This window comes from Lepisma saccharinum, chromosome 4 (assembly GCF_977018435.1).
Source record: "Lepisma saccharinum chromosome 4, izLepSacc3.1, whole genome shotgun sequence".
Lineage (NCBI taxonomy): Eukaryota > Metazoa > Arthropoda > Insecta > Zygentoma > Lepismatidae > Lepisma > Lepisma saccharinum.
In genome coordinates this window covers 46,830,731-46,843,102 of record NC_139232.1, presented here as the reverse complement: position 1 = coordinate 46,843,102, position 12,372 = coordinate 46,830,731, and the positions used below count along the sequence as shown (strand labels likewise).

The 12,372-nt window shown below is 38.2% G+C and overlaps 1 protein-coding gene across 2 annotated transcripts in view; it reads right to left on the bottom strand.

Moving 5' to 3' along the window:
• The window catches only part of LOC145987143 (small ubiquitin-related modifier-like), a 35,293-nt gene that overhangs the window by 3,302 nt on the left and 19,619 nt on the right, over window positions 1-12,372 (bottom strand). For both annotated transcript variants that reach the window (XM_083121642.1, XM_083121643.1), the window contains exons 3-4: window positions 6,640-6,717; window positions 1,857-1,928 (exon numbers count right to left, since the gene is read on the bottom strand). In XM_083121642.1, coding sequence (XP_082977768.1) covers window positions 1,857-1,928; window positions 6,640-6,717 — 150 coding nt within the window. The remainder of the gene's footprint in view (window positions 1-1,856; window positions 1,929-6,639; window positions 6,718-12,372) is intronic.

Here is a 12,372-nt window from a genome sequence, read left to right as displayed (position 1 = left end):
CTACACTTTTTGCGGGAAGTATGAAAAATTGGCCGAAAAATAGGTTTGTTGCATTCATTTTATTCTGTCGTCATTCCTTTAATGAGCGCTCTACCCCTCGCAAGTGGGTCTGATCTAAAAATAGACACCACTACACCACGCTTGAGTGTGCTATTATGACTTGGATTTGTGCATTGTGTTTTGGATTTCTCTTGGTTTTGATTATGACGACTTACACTTTTTTTTTATACTTTCATTTGATTTTGTCAACAATTTTTGATGGTCCACACTATTTATTACTGATTTCTAATTTTGGCAAAATGAGTGGGAAGAGGACATTCTTGATGATGATAAAGTAAAGAGATCATCCAGGAAGTGAATGAAAAGAAAATGGCAACGACAGAGATTGAGCGACGGCATGGCATCCCGAAGTCCACGATTCTCAAAATATGAGATGAAATCGTGAACACAATGCAGAAGGAAGGCCACAATATAAAATCTAAAAATTTGAAGGGTGCGACACATGCAAACCTGGAAAAGACTATGCTGGTTTGGCCAGTATAGAGCACAAAACGTGCCTATTAATGGACTAATGATGCAGAAGGAGGCCAACGAATTTGCTCTGAAGGTATGGATAGAAAACTTTTAAATGTTCAAGTGGGTGGCTGGAGCATTTCAAAGTGTGTCATCGAATATCCAGCCACAAAGTTGTTGGTGAAAGCTCATAGGTCGATCCGCAATCAGTGAGTGACTGGCTGCCCTTTTTGGGTTTCATTTTCCAGCAATTGTAATGTTTTATTTTGTTAATGCAATTTTTTACATGGTCAATATATATGTACATATAAGGAGGTAGAATTATGCATCCATGACCTCCATTAAAAGCATCATCCCACCATTTGCTTGGACTTACTGAAGAAAAGCATGGAGAAACCTCATTTCACGATTATGTTGCTTTTGTTTTTTAAAATCATTCTGCATCTGAAATGTTGCTCGTGTGTCCATAGCATTGACAGGCTGGGAAAGCATCAAGTAGTGATCCAACCCCTTTCGCACACTATACTGATAAGACTTCTCTTCAACACCCGCAGTACCAGTGCCTTGTTCTTTAAAACTCATTCAACCACCTGTCCCCCCCCCCACCTTTCCTTCCAGCCAGACTGATCATCGGGAGACTGATGCTGCCTGGTGCCAGTGTTTTGTCTAGGTGGCAAACCTCCCCTGCCCTTATCAGCTAAGAGCCACAATGACTCATCCAGAAGAAAAATGACATGGCTTTGAATCTGCAGCTTCACAAGACTGACATGCTTTGATGTTTGATGATTATGAAATATGAACACCAGACACAGAGCAAGAAGTTAAAGATAAGCCAGTTTCTGTTCTTATGCTGCTTTCTGAAAAACATAACCATAACTATCTTGAAGCTAACACTATAATAAACAACTTGAACACGCAGAGCAGTGCAAGAAGGAAATGCAGGTTCTAAATATAATATAACATAATCGGTGCTTTTTCTTCAGAACCATTCACATGCTGAGAATAAGTGTCACACAACGTTCACCCTAGGAAAGAATGCCAAGACAGATAAAAAACAAAACAAAAAATATAATAAAATTTATAGGAAAACTATTAGTGGAAGGGGGAAGTTAGCCCTCTTCCTAAAGACAACAATAAAACATTAACTAACCTGAACCTAAATAACAATCCCCCTATTTTGACACATAAAAATGCATTAAGTTTGACAACTTGCTCTGAGGTCAGTATATGCTATCAGGCTGATCTTCAATGGATACATATGCATTTTAAAGTGGGATATGCATAACTGAAATAGTACACAACCTTAGGAGAATTGGAAGGAACACAAAAAAAACTAGACATACCTGCTTGGGTGTTTCATCATCATTTATTCGCCTACCATCAAAGAGAAACCTTAACGAAGAAACTGGAACACCCTGTGGAAAAGGATACAATAATGATTAAAAGGGAAACAAAAGGTAAGCTACACACATTAATAGGAAAAAATCTTTATACCTAGAGAGAGAAAATGGCGGACAGCACAGTACAAGCATAGCGAGAGCTCCCGAAACTTCTCTTCCACTAGGCTGGTACATTTAGCGATCAAAGTCTATTTTCCAAATAATCAAGTGCCAGCATTGTCAGGGTTCACGTCAAGCCTCTTAGTGGTGACGTAAACATCGTATAAAGACACTTTTACATAGAAAAAATTTTGTTGCATTCTTTTAAGACTTTGTTGAATGTGGTTTCAAATCTGGTGGAAAGCATGGAAGAGCGACTTCGGGAATTCGAGAATCGCCTGCGGGACGATGCCGAGCAGCAGCCATTCCTTGGAAGCACCGACACCGAAGTCCAGCCGGTGTTGCAAGATCTGAGCATGGCCTTCCTGGATTTCAAAAAGGAGTCCGAAGAAACGCTGAGATCCGTGAAGTTAAGACATCGAGACTCTCAAGAGATCTTCAAACGAAAATGCCAGGAAGATAGACGATCTGGAAATGTACTCCAGGAGGAACTGCCTCCTGTTTCATGGCATTCCCGAAACAACCAGTGAGAACACAGACGAGCTTGTTCTACTTCGGAGTAATGGCCACAAGATCTCGGTCACGATGGAGGACTTACAAAAAATTGAGTGAAAGTGGAGGGGAAAGGACACCCTGATACATGGACATGAAAATTCTCAGCATCCATTTTAAAACTGCATTGTACATAAATTGTGCAAGTTTCTTTTTACATATATTTTTTATTGGTTTTTGTGTTTCCGTGTTAGTGCATATGTTTATATGCATGTGCGTGTGACTAAGTGTGTTGCAAAGTGTTTTCATTGTTCTGCAAACATCATCTTTTCTGCCTCCTTGGTAAGCAGATTTATAATTCTATATATTTATAATAATATACCCCTCTAGATCATCCAATAATTTGATACTCAACTCTCGGCGATGCCTGGAACCAGTAAATTGCACACTGTAAATTTGGCAATGTCCCTGTCCAGCCCATTTGCGGAACTCTTTAGACTTGTCTCCCTCCCCAGGAAGTGCCAGCGACCCCTTCCCTCCCCCTTCTCAGCAGCTGATTACAAACTTTTTTTCCAAACCCAGGTCAACTTTCACCGCCGGCAACCTCAATATAGCACACATAAATGCCCAGTGCCCTCAAACATTTGCTCTAGATCCAAAATATGTTTTCACGTCCTTCCACGACACAGCGTCTGCTCTGAACATCTCCATCTGTCCTCTCAACCCAAATCACCACACTCCAACCTCCGAATCGTGGGTCGACTAATGCATCTCCAACACATCACGCGCAATAAGTACCCGGAATCTCTTACCACGACATGATATATTTATCTTATCAGCTGCTCCTTCCCAAGTACAAAGCCAAACTTGTGTGTTACACAGACATTAAAAACAAACGATGCGCAATTATATGTCGACGCTGCTCTTGATAAACGTACTAATAATAATAGTGTTAGGTAATAATCAAAATCTAATTATTGATAACAACTCGTTTGAACCAGTTTACAAATTCAAATACTTAGGAGTAATATTAACAAATGAAAATTATATTAAAGAGGAAATAAAAAGTAGGCTTAATTCAGGAAATGCATGTTACTTCTCTCTTCACAAACTTTTGTCTTCACGTTTAATATCTAAGAAACTAAAAGTTAAAATATACAAAACAGTAATTTTGCCTGTAGTGTTATATGGATGTGAAACTTGGTCCCTTACATTGAAAGAGGAACATAAATTGAGAGTATTCGAAAATAAGATCCTTAGGAAAATCTTTGGACCTAAAAGGGATGAGGAGACAGGTGAGTGGAGAAGGTTACATAATTTAGAAGTACATAATTTGTATTCATGTCCAGATATTATTAGAATAATTAAATCAAGAAGACTTAGGTGGGCAGGCCATGTGGCACGAATGGGAGAGGAAAGAGGAGTTTACAGGATTCTTGTTGGGAAACCTGATGGTAAGAGACCTGTAGGAAGACCAAGACTAAGATGGAGGGACAACGTTGAGATGGACCTAAGGGAAATCGGTAGGGATGGAAAAGAGTATATAGATCTTGCTCAAGATAGGGAAAGATGGAAGGCCTGTGTTGCTGCAGCCATGAACCTTCGGGTTTAAGAAGGCTAGGGAGTTAGTTAATATAATATAATCAACATTATTATTATTATTGATTTGCTTTATTTTACTTTGCTTCTTGTGCCGCGTTTGGCTCATTTGCAAAGATGGGGATGAGTGATATGATGAAATTCATGAATGGACAGTCACAAACATCCATGCCCAAGCCAGGATTCGAACCCACCGGGTCCAACATTGTTGTTGTTATTATTATTATTAGTAGTAGTAGTAGTAGTATCAAAGACTATTATCCTCGTAAATTATGCAAAAAGGGGGTAGACGTTGGTGCTAAAGCATTTGTGTTCGAGCAAATGATTTAAATTATTTTTTCTCCACAAGACACAGTAGTTTGGATCCCACTTCAAACCGTAGGTCCAGTCCCGATTAGCCTTTCTGTGCATAAAGTAGACTTAAAACCACAAATCAATCAATTTTACAACACTTTTAATTTAGATAGAGGGCCTCCCCGATGGCGCAGTGGTAGCGTTGTTGCCTTGCAAACAAGGGGTCCCGGGTTCAACACCCCGGATAATTCCATCAATCAATCATTCATTCATTCATTTAGATAGTTCGGCACGCAGGGCCGACTCCCGCTGCCTCCTAGCTATGGTTATGGTTATAAACTTGAAAAGCAGGAACTGCAAGCGAAGAGAGAAAGAAAAATTAACGAAAATAATTATTTGGAGAAAAATTCAAGTAGAATTCACGCATAATTCCCAGTAAGTAGCCACCCTGAATGATATTGCGAGTAAAGCTAACAAGAAAATTTTTAATCCACCCTTTTGCAAACTGAAATCACTATTGATTTAATAGGGCACAAATAATTTTATGAGGTGCCATGGCATTCTCTCCTTCACAACTTTTATCATTTAGATTGTTTGCCAGCCAGGGCCGACTGACTCCCGCCGCTCCCTAGCTACCGCTCGGAACTTGCGAGATTAAGAAAAGCAGTTAATGCAAGCAATGCCACCCTGCCCAATTGTTTGCACCACTTATATGCACACACAAATATAGTAACAATATGAAGTGTCTGTGTGATTCCAATGTATACAAAAATCCTAATTTAATTTAATTAAACGGTATATTTAAAACATTTTATTTGAGGTCCTTAGTTTACATTGGCCATTTCACATACTCAGACTCGAAATACATCTACAAACACAAGTCACACAAATGTTATGGTACATATTTTAATCTGCGAAAAATTGTTGATTGTGTAAGAATTACAAACTCAAATCTACCCGATCATCTTCAAGAAATCTTATCTTGCAATAATCTTCCTTCTGTCAGATTGCTGTACAAAGGACAGTACCAAAGTAAACAGATCGAGAGAATTCTGTTTTATTTTTCACACATTATATTCCTTCCTCGATAAAAATAAAAACTCAACTGTGAAAATCTTGCCTCAGGACAATTATCAATATGTATAAATTCAATAGGATTTGGATTAATAAAAGTTGCAATTTTTCACATCTACGGAGAAAAATTCAAGCAGAATTCATGCATAATTCTCGGAGCCAATAATAGAGTTCCCACAATTCAAGGAATTCCTGATGAGTAGCCACCCTGAATTAGTCTACTTTTAATATTCAGGATCATTCACCGAATTTTATTATCAGAGGTTGTATATGAATTTATGGCCTAGAAGAGTAAAGGAAAAAAACGATGAACTTTTAAAATAAATTCCTATTATTAGTTCCTTTACTTGTAATGAGTTAATTTTAAAGAGCAATTTAGTGAATGACAGTGCAAAATGTTTAAATTTACTACAATTAATACAGGAAATCCAAATTAAAATGAACCATAACACTCATTGGGTGGCAAGGTCATTACATCACATCTCAGTTCAACAAAGAAACATTTGTCAAGACAAAATTCACACATTATTCAGTCCGTCGCCACCCTGATATTATTCATTCAGTACTATGTAGGATGAATGATGAAATATTTTTTAACGGAATATGAAGTCCTGAAAACTTCTACCTATTATAATGTAAAACTACAAGGTCTAGAGCAAAGAAAAACTGCTTATCTACATAAAGACTACAAGTACACAAAACTTCATGGAAAACTGTGGCAATGGGTGACATTTCAATACATTATTGGATGAACTGACATGGAATGAAGCATATTGGAGGTTAAAAACTAAAAAGACTGCCCTGCCAAGATGTAAGCACAGCAATGGATGCTTCCAAAAGAAATACAAGGAGCATGTAAACTGGCCCAAAACAAATTGAAAACTTTATATTTTTTTTACCAAGGAGAGGACCTTAGATAAACCAACCTCACATTCAATTTCACAATTATTTGAATTTCCTTGTTTTTCATTGATTTTGTGTCAACTTGGGTTTGATTATGAGAATGATGAAGGCACAAACATGACAAAATCAGGTCTCATTTGGGACTGTCAATAGCAAGATTGGACTTTAGCAATCAAACCACCCCACCACTGAAGAAACCAAGCTTGATAATATTAAGTGATTCATGCACACAGATCAAAAATTGAATTAAAATCCGGATACTTACTACACGTTCACTGTAGGATTTCTTAAGTTTACCCATTTGAGTTGTCATTTTGACTCTGAAGTGTATTTCGTTGGAGTCCTGAAACAAAGGAACAATCATCAGAAATGGAAAAGTTCAAACCAAATGCTTACATGTTAAATGCACCACTAAACACTACAGGTAAAGAGGAAATAAAGGTAAAACTTATCGCAACGTATCACGTGGACATATGGGGGGTGTAAACAGCATGACACTTGGGCCACATTTAAGGTCACTATATTGAGGAACACACTTATTACTGGCCGCAGGACATTTCTAAAAAAAAAAAAAAACTCCGGCCTGATATATCTCATCTCTCTCTCTGAATTGAATCCAGGTGCCACTAGGCATGCTACCGACTGGACCATTTGTGCCTAGTGATGAGGGAGATTGGGGGACACATGATCCTACCATGCAGTGCTTTCCCAAGAGTTCTACAACACCTAAAAACTTTAAAAAGTATCAGCATCAAGGGTAATGTAGAGAGTTACAAAAATAAATTTTGGCTTCTTACTAATTACGGCTAACCTATGCCACTTGCAGTGTCAGTTAAGAGTTTTAGAGGTTCATGAGGCCATATTTTGGAACTACCTAAATAATTTTACATCAAGAGACACACATTGGTCATTTCTGCTGGTTACTAATTTGATTTTGCCGTATGTGAGTTTGTGCATTATCTACCCAATGACATAGTGGTAATACTGTATTATAATCAGGGAGTACCAGATTTGATCCCCAGTGGAGACATATTGCATAGCAATTCGGATTCAATTTTAAAAACTGTAGGCCCAGTCCTGATTAGCCCATCTGAGCATAAAATGAACTTAATCCAAACTTTCATGTGTTTATGTCATCGTATCATTGACCTTTTAGAATCAAAATGATTTGGTTATACTCAAGTTGCATTCCTGTGATATGTCAAAAATGAAGCAAATGCTAAGATTAAACTATTGGATGCTTCACGACTATTAAAAACTTTACTATTCACAATATGTACGCAGAACTACATGCATATATACCCCATTTAATACTTAAGATCAGTATGCTAGTACACTTCGCAACTTCTTATTTGACCGCCCTGAAAAATTTCAAAGTCCGGAATTCGTAAATTTGGCAGCATAGAACTTCAGAGCCAACTAAGAGTAGCCAACTTTGCAACATTTCTTCTTCCTGAATGAAAACGCTCGTGAATTTTTTTTTCATTCTTTCACATTCCATAAAGTAAAGATACCCTAAAGCACTAATAAAATACATGAGTAGACAAAAAAATGTTAAGTAGAAATACGAATGTTGAAAATATTTCAAGATTCCTCGCTCTGAATTTGAAAAGAGGTAAATTTATGTGCATTTTGAAACACTGAACAAGTTCTCATCCACTTGGAAAGAATTGCCGTCACATTTGAATGCAAGGAGGCAAATTCATGATGATTTTATACGAAATTTTTATGAAAGATACCTTGCACAACACCAAACGATTCTGCAAAGTGTGTCTTTTCCTTGGTTATTGGCGAAAAATGGTTCGAAACTCCGGCACAAGGTTTCTTCAACTGAGATCAACGTGCTTTACTGAGGTTTTCGTTAGAAATCTCCTGGAGTAGTTGGTTAGATGACAACACTTTTCATTTTTTACTGTTTTCGTCAAGATCGAAACATCGTAGGTTCAAATCCCACCCCTTCCTGATTATGTTTTCTTTTTTATTTACCGAATACGAAGTGTTGTAATAACGTAATATAAGATTATATGATATTACTGTAAATATTTATGCGATGCATACTCAGTGGCGGCGATTGAGTTCCAAAACTGATGGGGCAAGGTGTCAAAACTGGGGGTTTCCCTTGGGAGATAAGGTTTAGCATAGTGGGAGGGCAACTGTTCCTCTACCCCCCCCCCCCCCGTCTAATCGTTGCCACTGTGCATGCCTCAAGTAATATTTCTACTAATGTTCTTAAACTTTCAGTGATTGGCAGGATGTAGGAAAAACTTATCCTTTCATTCAGCTGTCATAAGTTATGTTAACACATACGCGTATTTTAAGAACTTATATGTCATTAATATCTGTTCTTAAACAGGATGTTGTAATCAAGGGGTCCCGGGCTCAACACCCGGTGGAGGCACGTTGCTTCGGATTCTAGTTTAAAATATAGATCCAGTACCGAATAGTCTGTCTGTGCAGCAAGTAGACTTAAAACAACAATAGAGAAACATATACAAATCAGCGGCGTATACTCTGGGTCATCTAGGTAATAGCAGATGACCCGGCTGTATTTCTTTTTTTTTTTTAAAAAAAAAAAAATGTATATATATACACATTTCTTCCCAATTTTCTTCCAAACCAATTTCGATGCATACATTTCCTTGCTTCCAGCGCGCGAATACTTCCAATCGTTTGCCGCCGAATGTCCGGGAACCTGTCTCCAGCCGGTGGAATGTCTACCGGGAATCTCACCCTGACGTCATTCCTCCCGCTTCCCTTTCAACCCTTGGCGAGGAGGGAGGAGAAAGGAAAGAGGGGGAGGAAACATTGCTTTTCAGGCGCGGTGATTCCGTGCCCAGGGTAAGCTCCTTCTTGTGAGAGTCCACCGGTCGCACTCTCAACCTTCAGAGCCTCTCCATTCCCTCCGCTGAATAGGGAAAACATACCCGGTAGAGTGCGAAGAACAGGAAAACTGAATAACATGGGCAAACCAATTCTACGCTAATTTTCACTTTACATTTGCTTCTGTCTTGCTGATTTCTGTTACTTGAACATAAATTTATCAAAAGGGAAAAACTTAAATATTGAAGATGAAGCAAACTGAATTAAAATTCAAAGCTTAAGAAATTAAAGCACCTATTTGCTGACTCCCCCCAATCCTTGTATTTACAAAAATAGTGATTGTTTCTCCTCTCTAATCTTCAAAAGCAGCGAGAATACTTATTTCACGGAACTGAATATTTTTTAAAGGGAAAGATATGAAAAATAAATTATATATATTAGTTAATTTAAGTTGCTATATTCCGCCTGTTTAGATTAATAGTGATGAAGATGAACGAATTAAACATAAACGAAAAAAACACATCAGGCACGTAACCAGGTGGAGGACTCGGGGGGGCTGAAACCCCCCCTCCCCGAAATCCTACAAATATCTAATTTAAAAAGTGTATAGTGATAATTAATTTTACTTCATTAGCAGGATTAAACACTTTGCATAATACGTTGTAATAATCTGAGATTCATCTTCAGGACTTCTAACCCCACTGTTTCAACTTTATGTGGCGGCTGCTAATAAGGGATGATCCCCATCCCGAAATAAAATTCTGGCTCTGACCTGCAATGATTCGAACTTTTAAAAACCTGTCATTTCGAGCTCGGAAAGGGATTTTTTTTTATCATTCATAGGGAATTTCTTTCTGAGCCAGGAGCACAACAACAGAAGTTTGGCGCGTGAAACTGAATGCTTGTAGTCGTTGGCTTCGTGTTTATTATTTATTAAGGTGTTAGTGTTTGTCGTGATAGTGCTGTGTTAAAGGGTAATGGATGTGATACAAGATTTGCTGGTGAAACCTTTTGGAACAAGATCTTTTCAGGAGAAGTTGCAAATTGTTAATACAGATAGGCCAGTGTCATCGCTTGAACTTATTTCTACACACAAAGACAAAAATCGGGAATATGTGAGGCATATTCGCAAGCAAATTATTACAAAACACCATGGTTGACAGGAAGTATAAGTGTTAATAAGCTTTGCATTTTTGTTGGCCGTGCTTACTTTTCGGGGCTGAAAAGAATGTATGGACGCGTGGCTGATACTGTAATCTTTGCAACACTTGTGTCAAACATGAAAAATCCAAAAGTCACATAACTTCCTTTGTTAAGCTGCAATCTTTCGCAAAGACACGTATTGACGTGAACTGGACAAACAGCGTGCTTTGGATGTGGTACGGCACAAGTGATCGGGTCCTGGAGTAAGTTGAATTTTGCACTTAAATTAATATTGCGGGTTTTTATTTTACTAGTGCACGTCTTTCATTTTATATTTCACAGGCTGTTTTTTATAGCTTTATAATACTGTCTTGTTTTATTATTTGAAATTCTACACGTATAGTAAACTGCAATAACGAGAATTAATTGATTGTGATCGTAGCAATAAGACAAATATTCCGACACAATATTCCTAAATCCAATATGGAGCTTGACATAAATTGCACGGAAACTTTTGGAGTTTGAGGATCAAAAGGTCGGAGATTACCCACTTGTTAGAACCAGCATACACCACTGATACAAATAGAATGTTCTTTGCTTGGAAGTTACGAGTGAGTAGCGTAACCCGGTCATAAAAATCTTCTATAACGGCTGAGGGCTCGACGTGCTGACCCCACGTCACCTCATACCAGTTGAAGAACTCACACCTCTAGGTAGAATTGTGGGAAGGAGACTGGCAGTCGGGAGATAGGCCAAGGCCCTATATGCTCGTCAATACTCGTCAGAAATTCAATCAAATTCATTCAGCTGTGCGTCATAAGTTGTGTTAACACACATTATGAGTCAATAATAATAAGTTAAGAAATTGACAAGACGTTTCTGTACTGAAGGTAACTAGAGGTTGTTTTCTTGTAACGTCGTTACTGTGTCCAGCTCGGCATTGTGATTAAAATTACTCTATCTGCATGTTCACTTTCCTCTTACATAAGTTTTCCTTTCGCGAAAACATCGTTCCATAGTTTCCAGTTTCTCAATATATTTTTCTATGAAGTGTTGAATATAATTCTAGCCTGCTTTCCACAAGCTACACAACTTCTTCCTCTCTCTCTCTCACTCAGAGGTGCAATGTAACATAATTTAAGAAGGCCATTGTTGCACAAACGATAAACGAACATGTGTTAAATTCGGTAAGATCAGCAGGTAAGGGAAGCTCGATTTTAGCTGCAAATCAGTGCCTTCGTTACAGGAAAATCCCCAACAAAGCAAGGAAATAACTAATGAATGGTTATGCTTTACGATCTTTAGGGTTAAAAATAGGTGATCTCAATCTTTAAAAGAAAACCGTTTTCCAGATAGAATAGGTGTATGCATGAATAGAAAACAAAAATTAAGATATTGTATTAGCTGTGGAGTTCATTCTGTTGTAGCTTTGTGGCACATCCGGTAAAGGCACCCATTTCCAGTTCCACTTGTGTCTTTGATTAGGGTTCGAGCCTCACTTCATCTGGATATTTTTATTTATATTGAGGCCTGTAAGACAATAATATATGAAAGGTTCCAAATTATTTCTTACACGAGTGTATTTTTTTTTTAATTTGTTAGTCCTGAAAAGGACTGTTTGGGAAAATTGAACATTTATTTAATATCTTGTCCAGTAGCCACCTGCATCTATGACATGTCTCAGGCGTCGAGGAACGGATTGCACAAGATGTCGAATATACCTGTGCGAAGTGCACACTTCATTCCACGCATTGTTGACGTGGTCAAATAGTTCATCACTTCTGCGAGGTGGTGGATCGGGCCAGCTTTCTTTCAAACATCGAACGACCTCGGCCCACATATTTTCAATTGGGTTGATGTCGCATCCCATGGGTGGCCAGTCAATTAGATGTATGTCGTTTCGTTCAGAAAACCAACGCTGAACGATGGCTGAATCATGGATGGAGGAGTGGTCTTGCTGGAAGTCAATATTTCCCTCGGGATACAAAGCTCGCACGCCAGGAACCATAACATGCTCCAAAATGTGCACATACTG